We start from the raw sequence: 26303 nt of genomic DNA on the forward strand, positions 1-26303 counted from the left end.
AAACCAACAACACAACACAGAAATGAAAATGCAACAAAACCAACAACACAAAAGAAACAAGAAAATACAGCAACAAAACCATCAATACAACACAGAAATGAAAATGCAACAAAACCATCAACACAACACAGAAATGAAAATGCAACAAAACCAACAACACAACACAGAAATGAAAATGCAACAAAACCAACAACACACAAAGAAACAAGAAAATACAGCAACAAAACCATCAACACAACACAGAAATGAAAATGCAACAAAACCATCAACACAACACAGAGATGAAAATGCAACAAAACCATCAACACAACACAGAAATGAAAATGCAACAAAACCAACAACACAACACAGAAATGAAAATGCAACAAAACCAACAACACAACACAGAAATGAAAATGCAACAAAACCAACAACACAAAAGAAACAAGAAAATACAGCAACAAAACCATCAACACAACACAGAAATAAAAATGCAACAAAACCAACAACACAAAAGAAACAAGAAAATACAGCAACAAAACCATCAACACAACACAGAAATGAAAATGCAACAAAACCAACAACACAACACAGAAATGAAAATGCAACAAAACCAACAACACAACACAGAAATGAAAATGCAACAAAACCATCAACACAACACAGAAATGAAAATGCAACAAAACCAACAACACAAAAGAAACAAGAAAATACAGCAACAAAACCATCAACACAACACAGAAATGAAAATGCAACAAAACCAACAACACAACACAGAAATGAAAATGCAACAAAACCAACAACACAACACAGAAATGAAAATGCAACAAAACCAACAACACAAAAGAAACAAGAAAATACAGCAACAAAACCATCAACACAACACAGAAATGAAAATGCAACAAAACCATCAACACAACACAGAAATGAAAATGCAACAAAACCAACAACACAAAAGAAACAAGAAAATACAGCAACAAAACCATCAATACAACACAGAAATGAAAATGCAACAAAACCAACAACACAACACAGAAATGAAAATGCAACAAAACCAACAACACAAAAGAAACAAGAAAATACAGCAACAAAACCATCAACACAACACAGAAATGAAAATGCAACAAAACCATCAACACAACACAGAAATGAAAATGCAACAAAACCAACAACACAAAAGAAACAAGAAAATACAGCAACAAAACCATCAACACAACACAGAAATGAAAATGCAACAAAACCATCAACACAACACAGAGATGAAAATGCAACAAAACCATCAACACAACACAGAAATGAAAATGCAACAAAACCAACAACACAACACAGAAATGAAAATGCAACAAAACCAACAACACAACACAGAAATGAAAATGCAACAAAACCAACAACACAAAAGAAACAAGAAAATACAGCAACAAAACCATCAACACAACACAGAAATGAAAATGCAACAAAACCATCAACACAACACAGAAATGAAAATGCAACAAAACCATCAACACAACACAGAAATGAAAATGCAACAAAACCATCAACACAACACAGAAATGAAAATGCAACAAAACCAACAACACAACACAGAAATGAAAATGCAACAAAACCAACAACACAAAAGAAACAAGAAAATACAGCAACAAAACCATCAACACAACACAGAAATGAAAATGCAACAAAACCATCAACACAACACAGAAATGAAAATGCAACAAAACCATCAACACAACACAGAAATGAAAATGCAACAAAACCAACAACACAACACAGAAATGAAAATGCAACAAAACCATCAACACAACACAGAAATGAAAATGCAACAAAACCATCAACACAACACAGAAATGAAAATGCAACAAAACCATCAACACAACACAGAAATGAAAATGCAACAAAACCATCAACACAACACAGAAATGAAAATGCAACAAAACCATCAACACAACACAGAAATGAAAATGCAACAAAACCATCAACACAACACAGAAATGAAAATGCAACAAAACCAACAACACAACACAGAAATGAAAATGCAACAAAACCAACAACACAAAAGAAACAAGAAAATACAGCAACAAAACCATCAACACAACACAGAAATGAAAATGCAACAAAACCATCAACACAACACAGAAATGAAAATGCAACAAAACCAACAACACAAAAGAAACAAGAAAATACAGCAACAAAACCATCAATACAACACAGAAATGAAAATGCAACAAAACCAACAACACAACACAGAAATGAAAATGCAACAAAACCAACAACACAAAAGAAACAAGAAAATACAGCAACAAAACCATCAACACAACACAGAAATGAAAATGCAACAAAACCATCAACACAACACAGAAATGAAAATGCAACAAAACCAACAACACAACACAGAAATGAAAATGCAACAAAACCAACAACACAACACAGAAATGAAAATGCAACAAAACCAACAACACAAAAGAAACAAGAAAATACAGCAACAAAACCATCAACACAACACAGAAATGAAAATGCAACAAAACCAACAACACAAAAGAAACAAGAAAATACAGCAACAAAACCATCAACACAACACAGAAATAAAAATGCAACAAAACCAACAACACAAAAGAAACAAGAAAATACAGCAACAAAACCATCAACACAACACAGAAATGAAAATGCAACAAAACCAACAACACAAAAGAAACAAGAAAATACAGCAACAAAACCATCAACACAACACAGAAATGAAAATGCAACAAAACCAACAACACAACACAGAAATGAAAATGCAACAAAACCAACAACACAAAAGAAACAAGAAAATACAGCAACAAAACCATCAATACAACACAGAAATGAAAATGCAACAAAACCATCAACACAACACAGAAATGAAAATGCAACAAAACCAACAACACAACACAGAAATGAAAATGCAACAAAACCAACAACACAACACAGAAATGAAAATGCAACAAAACCAACAACACAAAAGAAACAAGAAAATACAGCAACAAAACCATCAATACAACACAGAAATGAAAATGCAACAAAACCATCAACACAACACAGAAATGAAAATGCAACAAAACCAACAACACAACACAGAAATGAAAATGCAACAAAACCAACAACACAAAAGAAACAAGAAAATACAGCAACAAAACCATCAACACAACACAGAAATGAAAATGCAACAAAACCATCAACACAACACAGAAATGAAAATGCAACAAAACCATCAACACAACACAGAAATGAAAATGCAACAAAACCAACAACACAACACAGAAATGAAAATGCAACAAAACCAACAACACAACACAGAAATGAAAATGCAACAAAACCAACAACACAAAAGAAACAAGAAAATACAGCAACAAAACCATCAACACAACAGAAACGTGAAAATGTAGTAACAAAACCAACAACTAAACAGAGGCACGAAAATGCAACAACACAGCCAACAGCACAACACAAACACAAAAAAGTAGGCAACACGACGGAAACAGGAAAATACAGCAACATAACAAAAATGGAAAAGAAACAAGAAAGTTCAACACAAAAACCAACAACACAACAGAAGCACGAAAATACAACATCAACACAACAATAAGTTTGGAGACAAGCCAACTAAAATACAACAAACTAACAAAAAAACTCAACAGAAACAGAAAATGCAAGCTCTCAGTGTATAGTTTTTCTAAGGAGCAGATCTGGAAGGTTCATGGGCATAGCGTGTTTGGTGTACTGGGATGTTTGGATGCTGTCACCTTAGCACCCTCACTCAGGACTGTGAAGTGGTTGGACACTTTATGTCCCGGGAAGCCTTCATGTCCCTCACTTTCTGGCTCTCCCTTTTAGTTATGCTGTCATAGCTAGTCCTGCTCTTTATACATAATCTACATTGTCTTTAAACATCACAAGCATACCTAATATCTTTCTCTTTCTCTTGCTCTTTCCCTGTCGAGCGATACGCCCCATTCCTGAGCCCCCAGTGTGACCACTCCTTCTTTCCCAACCTGCCTGATCCGTCCAGACGCTCTACCCCTGGTTGGAGTCTCATCGCTTGGTGGTGCAGCTCTGGATAGATCTGCGTGGACCAGGGGACTGCTGAGGACAGATCCACTATCACACGGTCACTGATCTGCCGTCGCATCAGTCAGCCGTCAGCAGGAAGGAATTATTATAAAATGACCTCAGAAACTTCACTGACCTAATAGTTCCTCATGAGCCCTTGGTTGCTGTTGTACTTACAAGGACATTATTTAAACGTACATTATTTACTGTCCAGTGTCACCCAAATGAGCCTGGCTCCTCTTCCTCATATCATCTCAGGGAGTTTGTCCTCACCATCATCGCCTCAGGCTTCTTATTAGGGATAAAATACTAACTTCACTTTTAACGTTATAATTTTCTATACTTCTGTAAAGCTGCTTTGACAATGGCCATTGTTAAAAAGTGCTATACAAATAAAATTGAATTGAATTAAAAAAAAAAGGCAACAACAAAAACAACAGCACAAAAGACAGAAGCACAAAAAACAGAAGTCAATCTCAGGTGCTAGGAATATTAAATAGTAAATATTAGTGTAAGATCTAACCGAAGGGAATGCAAATACATTTTTAAGCTAAATACAGCTTTATTCATTGCTTTTATAGTTTCACTTGTTATTTATTTATTTATTTATTGTTTATTAAACTTTTTTTTTTCTTCTTCCTATCATCCAAGATGTTCAATCTGGGAATAAAAAAAAAAAAAAAAAACCCTGATCAGAGCTAATATAACATAATTGAATCGACACAATCAGGACCAGGAGTTCAATAATCTAAAGTTGAAACGAATTAAAAATGTAGATTGGATGGAAATTAATCGAATTAGTATCGGCTTCCGGTTCGCGTGCGGTTTCTGTAGCTGCCTCGTGACGGTTGCATAGCAACGGCAGCGCGTGCCCGGCAACCCAAACAGAAGGCTTGTTCCTTATTACTCAGAAACGGATAAATTTCTTTATATCGGTTTGCTCTGCTTTTTAACGTTTACAAAAATGAAAACCTTTGAGAAAATGAAACAGAACACGAAGCTGAAGACTGAAGGATTCACCGTGAAATCTACAATGAAGAACTCGGTGGTAAGTTATATTCCCGGTGCTAGCGGGCTAGCTGTTGAATAGTTCGCTAATATCAAACCAAACTTCTTTCACATTTATATTCAAACGTTTCAGAAATATATATATTATCGTTTTATTACCACATAACAAATATGATAAAACTAAGAAAACTACAAAAAACAAAACAAAACAAAAAAAAACGCACAGTGGTTTTAAAGTCTAATATGACTAACTACCGCAATTTAGTTATATAATCAGTTTAGTTATATAATATAATATAATGTAATATAATATAATATAATATAATATAATATAATATAATATAATATAATATAATATAATAAGCCATTTGCTGTTAAACTACTGTTAAAAGACACGAACTATTTAAAAAAGTTTGTAAATCATCTAACGTGTACTGATTTGACAGGGTTGCCAGATCTTCGATAATGTCCCTAATATGTTAACATCTAAAACTCAAAAAAGAAAAAAGTTCCCCTTCCATTTTGTTTATTAGGCGTCTTGGTGTAACTTGGAAGCGGTTTCATATGGGATGTTTTCATCCTGACAAAGATCTGGCAACCCTGTGAAAAATATGCACAAAAGAACACACATATACACTGATCAGGCATAACATTATGACCACCTGCCTATAATATTGTGTTGGTCCCCCTTTTTGCTGCCAAACCATTGTACATAGTATTCTGACACCTCTCTATCAGAACCAGCATTAACTTCTTCAGCAATTTGAGCAACAGTAGCTCATCTGTTGGATCGGATCACACGGGCCAAACCTTCGCTCCCCACGTGCGTTAATGAGTCTTGACCGCCCATGACCCTGTCGCCAGTTCACCACTGTTCCTTGCTTGGACCACTTTTGATAGATACTGACCACTGCAGACCGGGAACACCCCACAAGAGCTGCAGTTTTGGAGATGCTCTGATCCAGTCGTCTAGCCATCACAATTTTTCCCTTCGTCAAACTCGCTCAAATCCTTATGTTTGCCCATTTTTCCTCTTTCTAACACGTCAACTTTGAGGACAAAATGATGAGGATGATAATCAGTCTTATTCACTTCACCTGTCACTGCTCAGAATGTTATGGCTGTTCGGTGTATATTTAAATAAAGAACAGCTATAAGAATGAGTAATGAAGAAGTACCTCAAGACGTAAGCCTGAAAGTTAAAACTTTCCAATGGTCAACATCTCGGTCTTTTGACAGGACAGTGATTTGAAGCCTACCTCCAAAGTTATAACAAAGTGAAAGTATTTGTTAGCCCTGATGGTTTTTTCAATTCAATTTCATCAATTCAAAGGCAATACAGCCAAATACATTAAAAAACCCAAACAAACCTTGGTTCACATTACTCATAATTTACCTGGGTTTAACGATTAATCCTGGATATTCAGAATCTTCATAAACGTTTCACACTGTACATTCCTAATCCCTGTATTTGCAGATTTTCTGCATGGTTGAATAAATACAAAAAAAAAAAGCGTGCCATTCTGCACTAGAGCAGGTATCAATACCTTATATTTATTGGTCTTTTTAAGTTTGTCTTGTAGTCGAACAGGCGTTTATTAATATCCAGCTTCCTCTAATGTTTCAGTGTCAAGTATTTCTCGCTCACAATGCCACAGAATACCATGATGATGATCATGATGTTTCTGATTGCGTGTCTGTTTCTAAGCATCTAGTCGTAACAGTCTGCACCACAATGCAGAGGGTAACATCGCAAAAGCTGTGCTTCAGAGCAGGGTTTCATAACCCCGGGTACAAAGCAGTACTAACCCTAAGGGTTTAGAACAATGATAAATCAGGATTAACCTTCATATTATCTTCCTGTTGACTTTTGTTCTCCTGACCGGTCGGTTTTACCTGTTTTTAAAGCATGAAATGTAAAATGATCACCCAGTTTTGTAGTAAACATTTCAATTAACTTTATTTCAACTTATTACCATCTACGCCAAGGACAATAGCAGGGTTAAGCCCTAAAGTGTATGCAAGCTTTATATACCTCCCACTGAAAATCTGGTGTTAGTTAATAAAAGTGAGCCCCCTCTCTCTCTCTCTCTCTCTCTCTCTCACTCACTCACTCTCTCTCTCTCTAAAATTTGGGCTAGTAGACCAGCCACTTTACCATGGTTTGTGTGTGCTGCACTTCCTGTTGATGAAGACAGATAATCGGACTGTAATAGGTATGATAGCTTGTCAGTTTAACGTGCCGTCCCCATTGATCTGTTCAGTACAGCTCTGTGGTTTTTAGGCCAGAAAGTTGAGTCTGGTTTAGATGGAGGGAGTTTAATGTGCAGTCATAAACCAGATAATGACTGAGGAGATTAGAGTGTATCAGTGACTCCGAGGATGGAGAGAAATCATTCTTTAGAGAGGAAAAAAATCTAATAGACTGAACTGAAGATAAATAGGTTGCCCTGACCGGGACCCAGGCGCCTGCCGGCGTGTTATGCTAGTGAGGCTATTTAAATTTTATTAGCTTACGTTCTGCAGAGTAGAACTGCTGGACACAAACACAATTCTTAGGACGGTGACGGTGTTTAGTTGTGCATTTGGGATCCATATCTGTCAGAGTGCTCTAAATGCTGTGATTGTTAGTTAGAGTGTGTTAAATGTTTGGTGTAATCAACAGCGTTAGCAAAACAGGACGTGTTAATAGTGTTAATACTACTGGTAGCCGTGTGTGTGTGTGTGTGCATAAAAAGTATAACACAATAGTAAATAAAAATACAACAGCAAATAAAAACCTCTGTAGAAAAATAAAACACAACAGTAAATAAAAACAACAGCGAATATAACTCTAGAAAAAAAAAAAAACACAACAGTAAATAAAAAACAACAACAGCATATCAAATCTCTCTAAAAAAATAAAATACAGCAGCAAATAAAACTTTGGAAAAATAAAAAAAATAAAACGTGACATTAAATAAAAGCACAATAGTGAATCAAAACTCAACAGCAAAAAAACTCTGTAGAAAAATAAAACACAACAGTAAATAAAAACACAATTGTAAATATAAAAACACAACAGTAAATAAAAACAACAGCATATCAAACCTCTAGAAAAAAAATACAACAGCAAATAAAATGTTAGAAAAATGAAATATGACTAAATAAAATCACCACAGTAAATAAAAACACAACAGCAAATCAAAACCTCTGTAGAAAAATAAAACACAACAGTATGTAAAAAACACACTAGTAAATAAAAACAACAGCATATCAAATCACTATAAAAAAAAATCACAACAGTAAAATAAAACACATCAGTAAATCGAAAACTCTGTCGAAAAACAAAACACTATAGTAAATAAAAACACAATAGTAAATAAAAACAACATATCAAATCTCTCTAAAAAATAAAATACAACAGCAAATAAAACAAAAAAACAAAATAAAAATGCAATAGTAGGTAAAAACACAATCTCATCAAATCTCTATAAAAACATAAAATACTTTAGAAATAAATACAACAATTAAAATGTTAGAAAAATAAAACACGACATATGTTTCAGATAAAAAAAAATCACAGTAGTAAATAAAAACACAACGGCAAATTGAAAACACACATTAAAATGCAATAGCAAATCAAAATTTTGAACATAACAGCAAATAACAAATCTGTTGGGAAATAAAGAAGCAAATCAAATCTTTGATTTGACAGCAATACCAGAGAGAGAGAGAGAGAGAGAGAGAGAGGGAGGGTAAAGGAATATTTAAAGCGTCACCTTTTTTGTGTATTTTTGTACATGCATAAGAACAGGGTCTCAAATGGGACAGAAATTTAGTAGTAAATACAAAAGTAAATAAATAAATAATTAAAAAAAAAAAATCCGTTCATCCTTAAAGATGGCAGACTTCCTCCTGGCTTAAAAAAAGGAAAAAGTTTTTATTTTTATTTTATTTATTACTTAGCAGACTTCAGAGGAGACAACATCTACAAATTAGCATTTTTCAATTTTTTTTTTTTAATGAATAAAATAAGTGAAGCTGTAAACTTAAAGTGAGCAGTAATTGAAGCAGATGAGCATTCGGTCATCTTATCTCTCAAACCATGACCACATTTTCCTTCCAGGAGGGCACACTGTATAAACAACAACACATTGCATTATGTTATTAATTCAGCAACTCAAAACAGAGAATTAAAAGTGCGATAAATTAGCCTGCATCCTGCACGCTCATTACGATTTCATGACCTTGATTTAGTGTCTCGTGGCTTCATTAAGTAGACAATGTGAAAATATAAAAATGCAAAATAATAGGATGTGCTTAATCAACTACTTCGGAATAATCAGGGTGGAAGCCATAGTGTTCGATTAAAACAAATAGGCAGCGATTAATGTGAACACAATCAGGACTGTTCAGGCAGTATACCGTATTAGCAATAGACTCTTATTAGACGTTTATTAGAATATTTGTCGTTTTTAAACAGTTTTCGTAAAAATACGCCATATTTGTGTTTAAAGGTGGCGTTTGCATCACATTTACATTTACATGAACTAGGCCAGGGACTAAGAATACCATCAAGTTTAAACCTTATTGGTGGAGTTTAGGACATCATGAAAGAAAGTGGTTAGGAAGTGTAGTGGTAGGTGATTAGTCTTCATTTGAAGACCACCAGTGGCTCAGACATCCACCAGAAGAGTCTTGATGCCTGTCTTCTTTGTAGCTTGAGGGATGGCCAGTCCAGTCACACCTCCAGAGCAAGGTGTGATAGCTAGGTGCACACAGGTCTTTGAACGACTATGAAGGTAAACATCAGTTTATTACATTTCACGAAGTTGGATACAGGAAGCCAGTGGAGAGAACACAGGAATGGATTGACTTGGGGAGGTTGAAACCAGCCGTGCAGTTGCAATCTGGATCAGTTGTAGAAGGCTGATGACACAAAAGTGTAGACCTGCCAAGGGCAAGTTACAGAAGTCCAATCTCAAGACACAGAAACAAGCACCTGAGTGGCCCCTGCGGATAGAAATGGCCAGATCCTCTTGATGTTGTAAAGGAGATACCTGCATGAGCCTGTCACAAGAATGATCAATGGTTGTCCAGACCTACCCCAATGATACATGCAACCTTCTGAACTGGATGCTGTGAAGTGAGACCAAAAGATCTTAACACATGGATGCATCTCCAGCAAGATATACACGTCAGCACATTCTTTATTTTTTATTATTTAGTTTCAGCTAGTGAGCTGCCATCTATAACTAGATGTCTTCTAGACATGCAGAGGTCCATGAGTGTCTGAGGAAGGAGAGGATCAGCTGAGTGAGGGTAGAAGGGTATGGCCTCACTGAGGGATATAGAAGGAGAACAGAAGAGGAACCAGCACTAAGCATTGGGACACTAATAGACGTAGTGGACGTAGATCATCTCCGTGTCACCTGCTGTGACCATCTGTCTTGGTTAGAAACAAACTATAGCCATGTAGTACCATGAATTCCAAGACTCATGAAGTATGACCAGAAAGTCTTATGTTTGAAAGTTTTGAAGGCTCACGAAAGGTCAAGGAGGATCAAGAAATATGAGTGATTGAAGATACAGACACATGAACTACATTGCATGCAGAAAATTCGCATAATATCAATGGAATTATGTGATTTGTGAGTACACAAAACTTTCTCTGCATGGATATTCAAGTAACTTTTTGGACTTCAAAAAAAAAAAAAAATCATCAAGTCTGGATATGGCCCTTAAATTTGCTGCTAATTTGCATACAAGGCCATAAGCCCTACACTTGCTGCACCAGCTGTTTAGGGGAAACGACAGGGGCGAGTTTCGCTCCAGAGATAAACTAGAGCCTAATTTATAGAGCAGGAGGAGAATCACAGCACAGAGCAGCAATAAAACAAAGTGAAGGGCTTTTACAATAACTAAGCGATAGCAGGAACACTAGAGGCACCGTAGTTCCATTAGAGCTCGCTCTGGCCCCGACTAAATGGCTAGAAAAAAAATGAGGTGAAAGCTGTGAACTTTTCACTTATTAGCCTCCTAATGGACTTTCTTACAGGCTGAAAATCTGGCCAATGGTACAGCGAAACTATAGTAGCCAGTGTAGATCATTGATGACCTAATTTGTGAGTGTTTCACAGCGAAACAGTAGGCTGGTGGTGCTGTGACTCAGTCATACGCAGGTGTACACCTCTAAGAGCAACACAGATTCAGAGATCATGAAATCATAATGTGTGTGCCAGAACTAGGTCCTTGAGATAAGCCTGTGGTAAAAGAGTAATATAACACTTTGTGACACGCTCTTTTAGAATCCATTGCTATGGATTATTTTCCTCTAATGCAAATATTCTGGCATTATATACCACTGGTCTCCAACCCACATTATCGTTTCTGCTCAGGACAATGCATAAGGTCCTCGACTATATGTTGTAGTCATTACAGCAATTTGTTATAATAGAGTTTGTACTATGTGTGAAAAAAGCTATTCCTCAAACCTCAGCAAAGAACCCAGTACTCAAGGTCACTCATATGGTCTTGGTTCACTGCAAAAGCATGACAGCTACTTGTATCTCCGACCCTTTAACAGAGGGGGAAAAAACCTGGTGGATCTGTGAATGACAAGAAATTTGGCAAAAATGGACCGTTTAACGTCTCCCTAAGATATAGTCTGACATTTTTCCCAGCTTGCTGACATGAATACAGACTTGTACGGATTTGCACATGACAATTTATTTGAAGAAATAGTTATGATCAGGGTGATGGACAGGGTTAGTATTCCCAGGTTCTCATACAGCTAATTCATATGAAAGCCACGGAATGCCAAAGAAAAGCTTTCTTGTCTATTTGTGACATTTATTTAAGAAGAATGTCTAACATTTATATTGCTTTAACAAACCTTCATAGCTCACTAAAGATGTGCATCAAGATGTTATGCTGAATGTGAGAGTTGCCTGTAACGGACACTTTTAGCTAGCTATCTTATTTCAACTTTATGTTGTAATCATACAATATTATGTACTGAACATGCCCACAAATAACAAAGAGAGAGAGAAAGCATCAGGAGATGTATATGGCTCCAGGTTCTCTAAGATTCTATGAGATGTGTGAGAAACTTAGCATCATTCAGCCACTGACAAGGTGGCAAGTTATAGCCATCTTCTAGAGTTCATAGCTAGTAAACAGTTAAACTACCTGTTTAGTGGTAATGATATGCGGATAATATTTAATAATTGATAGATTCTTCGGTCAGATTATAACCAATGGTTATAATAAATCTTTTTTTCAAAAGTTTCATCATTTATTCCAGACTCCAATGCCCTTACATATTCCTGTAGCGCTTCAGAAAAAGCTTCAGCTCTGTGCATTACAAACGCATGCTCTGTCTAAATACCTTTTCAGGTCCATGGAGTTCTTCTATGCTTCACCTTCGCATTCTCTCAGTCATGGAGCAGCACTTTACCCGATAAACCTGCTTGAAGCACTGAATTCTTGAATCTGATCTGATTCAGAAGGTGTTGATTCATTACCTCTAAAAGCAGTTCTGACATTTGTGTGAACTGTCATTCAACTCACAGGCTTATATTAACGCGCTAGTTATTGTTTCCATAGTAACAGCTGTTGTACTGTATGAACGTTTCACATTAACTTAGACGAGTAATGAATGGAGGGAAAGTTGTGTTGTATAACTGGGGAGGTTTTCTGTAAGGTGAGCTGTTCAACTATTATAGAAGGAGTCTCCATTTCCAGAATACATTTAGAGTTAGAAATATTTAATATATGTACTATATAGTGTATGAAAAGTGTTTCCTGTTGACGTGACAGTAGGTGGTTGCCTTACGTGGACTTTCTGACAGGTAGAACGCAGACACACGGAGGCAGCCGGGCAGTTGAAAAGCCTAGCAGGGGGTAATTTTAGGTGTACGAGAGAATGGAGTGTTGCTGGTGGCAGTTCCAGAAGGCAATGCATAGTATGGTGGTCAAGATTGTAGCGCTGTCGGGTGCTTTTAGGCATGGTGTGATCTGTCAGTACGATGCCAGCAACCACTCTCACATGCCGACCTCCTTTTATCCTCATGGAGTGAAACGGAGACAGAAAGCGGCTGTGCTGATTATCCACTGCCAGTCGTGCTTCATCACTGCGCTCACCACTCGTAGTCACTTGCTTCCTGGTTGCCCGAAACAGCGAAAAAAGCAGTTGCAGTTTGGCGAGGTGCATGTGGTCATTTAGGCATGTCTCTGGTCCGTGGCGGTCAGCTATCACAACGTACACACAATTCAATTCCACTATATTACTCAAGTGCATTTGTGGTCAAATAACTGTTGTTTTAAATAAGGATAATTTCAGTGTTGTGTCTAAGCAGATCTGTTATACAACAATAAGATTTCCAAACTCTCTTTAGAATAATAATTCAGTGAGCAAAAATGTCTTATTACATAAATGTTTGTTTCTGATTCCTCTTTTCCTCGCTCCCTAATCAAGGATTTTAGGTCGGGATATTTAGGCCTCGAATTGAAAATCCCCCCCAGTGATCTAGAATTACAAAGATGACTCCTGATAATGCACAGCTCTCAATCTATACCTGTTAATTACCCACAAGGATACACTATACAAGGACCAAAGCTCTGAATGAATGGTTCTGTGACTCTTTTTCAGCCACTCAGATTGATCACAGTGATTGGTAGGACAGACGGCGCTGCTCCAGATAACTCCTCTATACAGTGTCTGAGCACAGATCTGGATTGGATTGTTGCTCTTTACAGACAGCCAGCTTAGGAAAGTATGATTGGATGGATTTGTCGATAGCGGTTAGAGAGAGGCGGACACAACAAGGATCAATATGCAAGAGCGAGGCCATTCTAAAAGATAAAACTACTCCCAATCAGTTGAGCCGAACGGGGGAAAATATCAATGTGGCTTTACTGAGAAACGAGCAAAGAAAGAAGGCACACGCCTCACGGTTTGAAGAATCCATTTTATTCGTGAATTTGAACTTCTCAGCTAAAGGTTTTCAGCAGCAATAGTAGGTGAATGCAATGATGCAGGGAATTTTTCCTCCAGTGTGGTCGTGTGTCAGTATGGCCGCCGGCGACTTGACATGAACCTTCCGTACTTTACATAAAGGATTTTATAGCTTGGCAGGTCAAGGCGAGGTAAACGTGTGCAACACAACAGCACGGCAGAAATGGCAGAAAACAGATCAATAACCCTCACACATATACACGTGATGTTTCCTCACGTCAATACACACAGAGGTGACTATTGTCACTAGATGTCCCCAATAATCAATAAAAAACGTAGCTGCCATAAAGATGACCTGACCTTTTGGCATAAGGTCACAAGCAGAGGTAATGTTTAGACAAAGCTAGAGATTGTTTAGAAAAAATCTTCTTTAGATAATAAATCAGCACTCGTTGTTACCCGACTTTTGTATTGTCAAGTAACAATGACTTTTTTAATGCATTCAATTCCGTGATCGTCACGACCATAAGGGCTTGTTAACTTCCGACTTCCTTAGGCTTTGCTAACTTCAACTAACTAACTCGAAAAAAAAAAAACAGACAACAGATGAGAAGCATTCGGCTAGTCAGCATTATACAAGATGACAAATGACGAGTTTCACAGCAGTATTAGCGTGAAATTTGAAGATTTGGAAGCTGTTCCAAAGCAGCTAAAGCGCCGCTACATCACTTTTTCTTTTTTGCAGAGAGGAAGCAAGGCTTATATCACACTGGGATGACTATCATGTAGAAAAACATTAACCATAGTGTCGGAAAATACATTCTGATGACACTTAAGATGTTGGATTATAAAAATGATTACGCAAGCCGTACTTTTCCCCCTTAGTGCCGTACGAGTGTCAAGCTGCCGGAGTCGTCTTCTATCCCTCCTGCCTTCTTCCTCCGACTGAGGAAAAATCACACTGAGGTCAAATCAGTCGCAGTTCTGCGGGTTGCCATTTGCACACACGATCTGCTGTACATGCAGAAACCCGCAGCGCCCTGTGCGCTAATTAGCCTAGTTAATTATTCTAATTAATCTCAGTTCATATTCAAACAACGTGTGGGCAGGCTGTGGAGGTTTTTCTGCATGACCCACACTACAGTATATATGTGTGTGTGTGTGTGTGTGTTAGCTCACAACATGCAGGTCCACTTCTGCTTAATTTAACAACTGTACTGATCTCTCTCTCTCTCTCTCTCTCTCTCTCTTTTGCCTTGGGTCTTTCAGGATGTTGTGGCCCTCTCTAGATTTTTCTAGATATCTCTCCTTCTCTGTTTGTCCTAGTGGCCAATTTTTGTTTGCATGCTGCATTTCGAATGACACAAGGCGAAAAATCCCAGCGAAGTCAGAGGGACAACGTCCCAGGGAAGACAGGGTATGAAGAATAGATGGAACATTGTGTTAGAGATCAGGCTAGGCGCTGTGTTTGGTACGCTCTGGAGAGTTTGGAGGAAAATGCCTAGGAGGAGCAATCTGCAGTACTCAAAGTGGCAGAAAATAAAAACAAAACCAAGAAACAGAGATTGAGCAGCAGGGCAAGATCCAGACCTTCCACTCCTCTTCTCTCGTTCCTCTCCTCCCTTAGTGTCTCCTGCTGCTTTGCTCTCTGTGTGAATCATTCGTACAACAGAGCGATGTTGCAGTAAGGCTGTTCGTGTGTGTGTGTATGTGTGTGTGTATGTGTGTGTGTGTGTGTGTGTAAAAGAGAGAGCGAGAGACAGGAGAACAGTGCCACCTGTTTTGTCATTGTGTTTGCGCAGCAGTGCAGCAAAGAAGATGGCAGCTTCGAGTGGGTAAGGAGGAGGGTGAAAATCAGGACAACCTCTGTGAGAAACTGATGACACACACACGATCACGTGTGTGTGTGTGTCACTGGCTGGCTTAGTGTTTATAAATCAGAGGGTTTGTCTGTTCTCTGCATGCTCAGCTCTCCTGTCTGCATTTACTTACTCCCTGCCGTAACACACACACACACACACACATTTAAGGGTAGTAGAGGAGAATGAGGTGTCAGAAAGTGAATGGAAGTATTTGATTTAGCATTGGCTCACCCTGTTTCTAATCCAGAGCAACTCCCTGATTTAAAGCATTATCCCTGCATGAGCTCACACATTTGACCTTTTTGCCTGTAATTTCCTTCCTGATGTCTGTGTGTGTGTGTGTGTGTGTGTGTGTGTGTGTGGTTGAGGAAGCAACTAGATTTACACCCTACACCCTTCTGAAGAGATTTGATTGCAACAGTATTGTTAAATTAAAAGTGCTGCTCTACACTGTTGACTGTTGTGCCCTGAGCTGACCGAACATCTGGTTTACTGAGAGATGATTCAGGGACAGAAAGTGTGTGTGTGTGTGTGTAGTAGTAGTAGTAGTAGTAGTAGTAGTAGTAGAAGCCATATCCTGACCAAGCCATATAAGTCCAAGACCAGGAGTTTTTCCAAACTAACTAGGCCATGCTACACCAAATAAACCCTAATGTGAGCATTGCATTATATTTATACAGTAATATATATGTGGAATATTGCTGGTGTTTTCCTTCCAGTCTAATGCAAAGTGCTGTGCTCTTACAGAAAACTAATCATGGCGTAACATGAAGCCTGGCTTGGTTATGCACATGATACACGACTTTGTGTGCAGAAGAACAGTATCATCCACCTGCCTGCATACCTTGCATACGCTATATTGCCGTAAGTTTGGGGACACCACTCCAAATCATTGAATTCAGGGGTTGGGCTCGGCCCCTTAGTTCCAGTGAAAGGAACTCTTAATGCTTCAGCATACCAAGACATTTTGGACAATCTCATGCTCCTAACTTTGTGGGAACAGTTTGGGGATGACTCCTTCCTGTTCCAATATGACTGCACACCAGTGTACAAAGCAAGGTCCATAAAGACATGGATGAGCGAGTTTGGTGTGGAGGAACTTGACTGGCCTCAACCTGATAGAACACCTTTGGGAATGAATTAGAGCGGAGACTGAGAGCCAGGCCTTCTCGTCAAACATCAGTGTCTGACCTCGCAAATGGGCTTCTAGAGGAATGATCAAAAATTCCCATAAACACACTGCTAAACCTTGTGGAAAGCCTTCCCAGAAGAGTTGAAGCTGTTATAGCTGCAAAGGGCGGGACGACTCCATATTACATTCATGTGCACGTAAAGGCAGATGTCCCAGTTTTGGCCTGGCTCACAGTCTCCGCTCTAATTCATCCCAAAGGTGTTCTATCAGGTTGAGGTCAGGACTCTGTGCAGGCCAGTCAAGTTCCTCCACACCAAACTCACTCATCCATGTCTTTATGGACCTTGCTTTGTGCACTGGTGTGCAGTCATGTTGGAACAGGAAGGGGTCATCCCCAAACATTTCCCACAAATTTCAGAGCATGAAATTGTCCAAAATGTCTTGGTATGCTGAAGCATCAAGCCCAAACCCTGAAAAACAACACCTGAATTCAAGCATTTGGCGGGGTGTTCCAAAACTTTTGGCAATATAGTGTACGTCTAGAGGATTAAGCGTGGCATGTGCTAGATGGCTCGTCAGAACCAAAACATCTCCGGGACGAACTGGAAAATGTACCGATGTTAAACACACCGACGAGCTCTGATTCCGTTTCTGACAGTGATTGTTGGCATGAGCTGATTCTCCGAATCCAAAGCTTTCTCTTTGCATTGAAAATCCTCGGCTGATCTTAAAGCTCTTAAACATGCAGTCCTTTCTGTAGGTTTGAGAACTTAATAAAAGGAAAACCAGTTAATGGTCAGTAATGGCTTAGAATAATACTTAATTGTGCCATTTGAGACCAAATGCAAAATGTTTCTTTAGTGGAGGTAGATGGGCAGGGGAAATTTCTTACACTTAGTGCTTAATATCAGGATAATGGAAAAGCCTAAAATAACACACACGCTATTGATTTGAATGTAGCTTGCACTGTACAAGTCTGATTCTCAACCGTTGCAACGATTAGCACATGCTGTCTTTGATATTTCTTCGATGTTTTGTAAAATGAATATTAAAGAGATGTCTGATTTGTCAACACTTGCATCAGTTATCCAGGTTTGTGTTAAAGATGTTGTGATAATTAGTGTCCTTATGCAGCTTTAAAGCCTGGTTTATACTTTAGTGTTCAAATAGAATGGCAGTGCTTCAACTGAGGCTTTTCTTTTCCCTGATACTGGATGTGAAGTATTGATTTAAAGCATAATTTTAAGGCTTGGGAATTTTACTCAGCGCTTGATTAACGCGGAACGCCTGATTGACTGTTCCATGACATGTCCCCATTGTGATTTGTTTGATTTGTGGAATCGGCGACGGAGCAGCAGTGTTAATGCAGTAGTGTGTGAGAATATGCGAATTCACTTACTGACATTTGGCTCACTCTGTTTTGACGGGTAGGCCCTGAGTAAATCCTCAGGGCAAACAACCTGCCTTTTAGAAGTGTGTGTGTGTGTGTGTGTGTGTGTGTGTGAATGCCCTATGAATAAAGAGAGGTAATTGGGTTGCTTGTGGCAATGCTCAGCCTGACCTTATCAGAGCAGCCTGAGCCGATAACCGGGGTGAGTCACCAGCACCACACACACACACACACACACACACACACACACACACATATATATATATATATATATATATATATATATATATATATATATATATATATATATATATGCGGTGGCTAAAGATTTTGATAATCACTCAACTGAAAATATAAGAGATAATATAAGAAATATAAGACGGTGAGATAGAGAGGCTAAAAAAATAGACATGGATGGAAAGATAGAGGAAGAAGGAAGAGTGAGTGAGAGAGAGAGAGAGAGAGAGAGAGAGAGTAAGCTCTGATCCAGTCTGCCACTGCTGCCGCTTCAACAAACAGCTAATACGTCCTGCAGCTCATCCACTGTAGCGCTAGGCACGAAATGAATTTTAAAGCGAGTGCGATGGAGAGATAGAGCGATAGAATGACGGTCGCGTCTGGAAGGAAACGCAAAACCAAGTTACGGATGGAAATGCAGACCACCTGAGCCGGCATCAGTAAGCATCCATCAGTGGCTCTGACTCTCACTCCCTCTTAGAGGAGAGAGAGTTTCTTAAAAAAATAAATAAATGAGAATGAGGTGTCTTAATGAGACAGGAGCAGGATAATGCACTTAAAGACAAATTCGAAGTTATGCATTACTCCTGAACCTGATTGGTCAGATAGTGGTCATTGATTTTCATTGATATGAAGACGAAACATTTATTCCTAACTTATACCACGGTGTCATCGTACTGGTTGTCTGCATGGACTACTACATTGTACTGTTTGCATCACACCTCTTGTCATAAAACTCCAGTTCTAGCAATAGATCGTTCCTTCAGTCTGTGCGTTGCCTAGCAACACGCCACACCCTATCCAGCTTCGTTGACGGAGCAAACGTTTCTCGTTCCTGCAGCTGAATCATTTGTCAATCGAGATCTGCCGAAGATAATTAAGTGGACTGCCGTGCCCATTTATACCCTAGCCATCTAAAATACCATAGTAACCAGCTAGCTTCAACCTAGCAACCAGGTGGAGCTAGCTACCACTTGGGATAACAAAGCAACGTGTTTGTATACAAAAAGTAATGCGCTTTGTAGGAATTGAGGGAATGAATGTGCCGATATTCAGTACAGCAGCACTCTTGCTTGTGCAATGTAGAGTAAATATATGTACATTTTAGTGTTTAGTGTAGTAAGAGTTATCCATGGTCTAAATGTTACAGCTACTGAGACAAAGTGCAAAAGTTTACGCGCCTGTTGACATGCCGTAAACATGCATAGATCCTGCTCAGGGTTGTGAAAGCCAGTATTGACTCTAGGATGAGAAACAGCACTGGAAAGTGTGTGTGTGTATGTGTGTGTACCAGCAAGACTACAATAGCAAGGCTTGCAGCATTGCCCTGGGCTACTAGAGTCTGTCGGCGTGCAACACACCGTCTGATAGGTATGTGTGTGTGAGTGCGAGTGTGTGTTCTGACAGACTGAGTAGACTCCTTCAGCAGTGATAGGATCACATTCAGTAATGACTGTGGATATTGCCTTTGGAGCTCCTACACAGGTAGTCAGGAAGAATTGTGCCCTGCAGCTCTACAGTATACTGGGTTAAGTGTAACACATCCATCTCCATTCCTGTGATGGAGCCCAAGTCTCAGTGCCAAAACCGTGAAACACAAACTTACTTCCACTCAAGCATTTTATATAGTATAGGCCATATTGCATACTGCGTTATAGGCACTGACTGCTAAAAATACATCCTACTACCTGCACTATGAGTATCTCCCTGTTATTATGATGTGTTTGAGAGTCATAGCACAGGGTCACATCCTAGACATAAATGCTGTCTCTTTATGCCTAATAAATATAAAAATAATGTAAAATGGTGACGGGAAACACATCAATTCCGAACGACGAGGATAGTTATTTTTTTTACAGTCATGGTCAGAAAGGGCTGTTAGAACAGAAATAGTCTCTCCATGCTTAAAAGAAAATTCATATAATTTGCTTTTCTGTGTTTGCTTTCTTTTGTCTTCCTCACAGGCTTAAATCAGCCGAGGAGGATTTGCTGTATGCGGCGGCATTTTTTTCCTCACTCATGCAAAAGCAAGCCGTTATTTAAAGTGGTCAAACAGTGTATTTATCCGGTCATGATTCCTGACGCAGCAAATATGCAAATTAAACCAAGGTCTAGGAGCGTACCATGTGAAACGTCATTGAATAGACAGGATTAAAGTATTTCTCCGAATACATGAAGCAAGAAAACCTAGGATGTGTTTAAAAATGGAGTTTCACACTAGTTCACGTGTGAAAAAACACTACTTTGTGTTTTCTGAGTGTATTTTGATTGGAAACTGCTTTGGATTATTTACATCTAGAGTTCTTCAATGATTGGGGATGTAATAGAGTTCATTATTATTAGAATGTGAAAGATTAATTGTACCTCCTCTCTCCCTGGTCAGGTGGTGGGTCCTCCTGCAGCCGGAGCGTTCAAGGAGCGTCCTGCAGGACCCACATCTTTCCGGAAGTTCTACGAGCGTGGAGATTTCCCCATCGCCCTGGAGCACGACACCAAGGGCAATCGCATCGCCTGGAAGGTACTGTACTATCTCGAATCATTCTCAAAGAGAAGAATGCTCGGGTCCAAAGTTTATATAGTTTCTATACACCGATCAGGCAATACATTATGATCTGTAATATTGTGTTAGTTGCCCTTTTGCTGCCAAAACAGCCCTGAGCTGTCATCCACTGTGTATTCTGACACCTTTCTATCAGAACCAGCATTAACTTCTTCAGCAATTTGAGCAACAGTAGCTCATCTGTTGGATCGGATCACCAGCCTTCGCTCCCCACGTGCATCAGTGAGCCTTCCGTGCCCATGACCCTGTCTCTGATTCACCACTGTTCCTTCCTTGGACCACTTTTGATAGATACTGTCCACTGCAGACTGGGAACACCCCACAAGAGCTGCAGTTTTGGAGATGATCTGATCCAGTGGTCTAGCCATCACAATTTGGCCCTTCGTCAAACTCACTCAAATCCTTATGCTTGCCCATTTTTCCTGCTTCTAAAACATCAACTTTGAGGACAAAATGTTCACTTGCTGCCTAATATATCCCACCCACTAACAGGTGCCATGATGAGGAGATACTCAGTCTTATTCACTTTAACTGCCAGTGGTCATAATGTTATGCCTAATCGGTGTAGCTTATTTAGTTATTTGATTTTTGCTTGTTTTGAACCTCTTGCTACGTGGGATCCTAACGCCAGCAAGTTGAGTTGCTAGCAAAAAGTGTGAGCTGTTTAAAGTAGGAACGAATAACAATTTTTAGGGCAATGAGATTTCTACAGCTTTGTATAATTAATACCTTTCATCAATTAAATTATTAAATTAAATTAATCATTGTTCAAATAAAACAATTTTTTGACTAAGCTACGCTGTGTTAAAGTTGTGAAATTAAACTGAACCGACGCTATTATTCGACTAGCTACAAATGTTTTGTATTTTCCTTACGTATTTTGCTCCTAACAGAATCTAACCAGTGGTTTTCTAAACTACGCCTCTATGAACCTCATTTAACCCTAATTAAAATCCTGGTTTCCCTCAGGATACGGCGCAATTAGCTACTGATAATTAGTTAGTTTAAGGTGCTTTGTATATCTTTTGAGATTTATAACATCAAGCAACACTTTGATAGCCTGCAGGCTAATTTAACTAACATTACTTAATGCCTAATGCCTAAAGTTTAAGTGTGCATTAGACATTTTTCAAAATGACGCAGGATGCTATTAGACTACACGATCAACTGTACACGTTTGCGTAGCGCTTGTGTTCTTCGGAACTCATCACAAACGTGACGGAGAGGAGAAAAATTGACGGGAATCGGAGCGCGGTTCCAGTGCAACCGAGCTCACGCCACCTTATACAGGAAATGCGCTTCCTGTTCCACATGACAACCTTCAGGTTACTGATATTTCATCGAAGCGTGATCTGTTTCAAACTAAACTGAGTGAAACCGATGGAAATGTCAGTGTGTAACATTATGCTGCTTCAGAATACGTTCAAATCTCTGACTTGACTGGCTGAAAACTAAACACACACACACACCACACACACACACACACAGAGTGTGAGAACATCAGTCTGCTGTGTGTGTTTGTCTTTTGTAGCCGCTTCCTTTTCAGTAGCTCTGTTTTCCCTCTCGGAAACGTCCCGAAAGCAGGAGTGTTAATAATTAAAAGTGATTTTTTTAATACTGTGAATCAACCTGCACTTTAAAAAAAGGGGGAAAAAAAAGAAAAGAAAAATAATGCAGTGCTTTTGTCGTTCCTGTAGCTTTTATGGAAATTGCTAGCAGCAGACAGTAAGTGTCGTATGAAATTGTTGCTGTCACATCTAATACAGACGCTCGGCTTACTGATCTTCCTGCCGCTACCGGGATGCGTTCGCTCCAGTTCTGCTCTTCTTCTTTCAAATGAGCTTCAGAGATCAGATTCTGTGTGTGTATATGTGTGTGTGTGTGGGTGGGTGGGTGTGTGTATAAGTGAGTGTAGAAACAAGACAGACTGATTAGGCCAAGAATGTTTGCAGTGCTGTGTTAGCAGTAAGTAACCTTCAGGGCAGCAGTTCACAATGAGGTTACAGGATCAATCAAGCTCAGAAAGAGAGTGTGTGAGAATGCAGTCACACACACACACACACAAACGGACACACACACTCATAAACGGACACACATACGGACACACACAGACACTGTTGATTTAGTTGCTCAGAGGTGGAATTGGCATGACCCTGTCTCCCCAAGTACTGCGTGAGGAGCTGTTATTTATTCTGTACAATTTGACTACTCCTGTCCAGTCCTGCAGTTATTTCAATTTCTGCTGAGAGGAGTTGGTATAAAAGTCTAAAAGTTTTAGTTTTAGAATTTCAGTCACATCACAGAGGATGTGTTATACTCTGACATCCCAACGGGACTGGAGTGTATGCGTGTGTGTGAACATGAGCTTGACTGTGCACGTGTGTATATGTGCATGTGTGTATACATGAGTAATTGTGTATGTATGCATGTGTGTACATGAGCACGTGTGTATATGTGTGAGTTTGTGTGTGATAGTGTATGTGTATATATATATATATATATATATATATATATATATATATATATATATATATATATACATACACTATGTGTATATATATGTATGTGTGTGTGTGTGTGTGTGTGCACATGGGCATGTGTGTGAGTGTGTGTATATGCTTCTATGTGTGAGCATGTGTGAGTGTGTGTGTATATGCGTGTGTGAGTATGCATGTAAATGTATATATATGTATGTGTGCATGTGTGAGTGTGTGAGTGTGCATGTATATGTATATATATGTTTGTGTGCCTGTGTGTGTGCATGTATATGTGTGTGTGTGTGAGAAACCTGTCTCTCTCTCTCTCTCCTCTCTCTCTCTCTCTCTCTCTCTCTTTCTCTCTCTGCATCATGGCATTCTCTCAAGTAATACAAAGCACACAGTAAGTAAACTCACACAGCTGAGAATCATCACCCATTACCTTCCCTTTTAATTAATTATTCATTATCATGCCATCCTTTTTTTATTCCAATGAACCCTTGATCCCTCGTTCCTTGTCCTGCACCATTAGACCTCAAACTGTCATGCAGTGATTATTTGATCTAGAGGTATGCAATGTATTGATTTCTGACCCAAACACACACACACACATGCAGAAAGTTTCGGCATTCCTCTTTTTTCTTTCACCTTCTTCTCCCATTTTTTCCCACATATAATAGTTCTTTGTGAAGATGAATGTTACAACTTATACCTATTCTACATTTCAACTGGGGCACAACTCCGCACGTGTGTGTGTGTGTGTGTGTGTGTGTGTGTGTATGTCGCTGTAGGTGAATGAGCCAAACAGGGGGTGTTTAAATGTCAAGGGCAGTGTGAGAGGGAGCAGGGGGATATGGAGTACCTGACGGGCAAGAGGAATATTTTTAGCTTCTCTGAGAGCTTTAATACTTGCCTCTTAGCTGGAGTGCTGAGCGCGCGTGTGTACAACAAGAGTGTGTATGTATGAGGAGCATATGCAGCTAGCTGATAAGGGTGAGCTCAGGTGTGTGGAAGTGTGCTGTTCGTTGTCCTGCTGTTATTTCTAACAGACCGGTGTATGTGTGTGTGTGTGTGTGTGTGAGAGAGAGAGAGAGAGAGAGAGAGAGAGACAGATAGAGACCAGTAAGACAGGTTAATGGATAATAGAGGGGGGGTGGGGTGGGCATTGGGGGGTTGGATCGCTGTATGCAATTTCCTTACCAAATGTGTGAAGCTAAAAGGGATGGAAATTTGCCTGATGCTTAATTTTTTAGTCAAATAGAAGAGATCCCACTTTAAAGAGAGGAGGAAAAATGAACAGTTTTTCATGCAATAATTACATTTTTTGAAAGAGCAGCTTTTTTTTTTTTTTTTTACATTTGAGCCTCTGCATTCCTCAGCAGCTTCTCCCCGTCCTCTTTACTTTTCTTTGATTATTTGACCTCTTGGCTTCCACTCCTGACTTGAATTAAATCGAAGGTGCATTTCATAAGACTGTCGATGCAAACCTAATTCGCAGCCTTGAATCTTTTTCCCCGTGGGCTGTGCAGAGTGGATGGATGGATGGGGCGGCAGTCGGCGGTCGGGGGGGGAGCGGTAATGGGGGACTATGGGTGGCGATCAATTAATCTGATCAAGTGCTTTAGGAAATGGAGAGTATAAGTGCTCCGTAGGGACACATATCCATCTTGTCTAGCAGATTGAATTATTCCAGGAGCAAGAAGGAGAAATGTGCCAATGGTGGTGGTACAAAGAGCGCTGGGATTATATATGTGTGTGTATCTGAAATAATTGTGTGTGTGGGTGTTACTACTAAGTGCAGGCCACTGCAGACACAGCACTCAAGGAAAGTGATTTTCCTTAGCCATCTGCCTGCTCTTTTTTTTTCTTCTTCTTCTTCTTTTTTGTGCAGCAGACCATCTGAGTTTCAATTGCCTCTTCCACAGCTATAGATGTCTTGCTTTTAATGCTCATATTGAGCCTGACACTGTAGCAACACACTCTACTGCAACCCAAACAGTCATTAACCCTTTATGCCCTGTGTCCACATGAAATCCGTTGCTAAATAGTGAACCGGACAGCTTATAAGGGTTGCATCAAGTTGTATTAGACTCCGTTGGGACGTGCCACTCTGCTCCAGATCCAGCTGTGCTGTGTGGTGCAGCCTGATGTTTGACCCACCTAAAGGTTAACGCTTCATTAAGATGGTGTGTAGATGCAGGGCACTGAGTTTAGAGCTCGCAAGTCTTATCTGTAGGGCACTGTGCTGCTGTGGGACCAAAAAAAATAAATCGTACTAACCACACCACACACATTCACGCATTTGTGCTCCTGTGAGATATGGTGCACTTCCTCTCCTGGGATTGAAATAAAGGAAAAAAAAACCCTGAGTGAAAATGGGGGCTGATAGGAGCATGCTCTCTAGGGCTCGGAGAGGACAGCACCAGCTCAGGAAATTGGGCTGGAAATATCACACACGCACAATGCATCATGTGGTAAGGCCAACCGCTGTCCTCCAGGGAGATGAGACCGAAGCATTCTGGGATTGGCTGGAGATGGACCCACATTTGTGAGCAATGGCTTTCATGGCTACCTTCCTCATCTTCGTCCTCATCTCATTGGGATTCCGCATGATGCTTCAGCCTGCACACAACCCAAGCAACTAAAAACAAGATG

The 26303-nt window shown here is 39.4% G+C and overlaps 1 protein-coding gene across 2 annotated transcripts in view; it reads left to right on the forward strand.

Moving 5' to 3' along the window:
* Positions 1-4896: 4896 nt before the first annotated feature.
* pacrg (PARK2 co-regulated) overlaps positions 4897-26303 on the forward strand; it is a 141084-nt gene continuing 119677 nt past the window's right edge. For both annotated transcript variants that reach the window (XM_058398473.1, XM_058398472.1), the window contains exons 1-2: positions 4897-5089; positions 20995-21129. In XM_058398473.1, the coding sequence (XP_058254456.1) occupies positions 5006-5089; positions 20995-21129 (219 nt within the window). In that variant the 5' untranslated portion in view covers positions 4897-5005. The remainder of the gene's footprint in view (positions 5090-20994; positions 21130-26303) is intronic.

The sequence above is a fragment of the Hemibagrus wyckioides genome, linkage group LG09 (genome assembly GCF_019097595.1).
Source record: "Hemibagrus wyckioides isolate EC202008001 linkage group LG09, SWU_Hwy_1.0, whole genome shotgun sequence".
Classification (NCBI taxonomy): Eukaryota; Metazoa; Chordata; class Actinopteri; order Siluriformes; family Bagridae; genus Hemibagrus; species Hemibagrus wyckioides.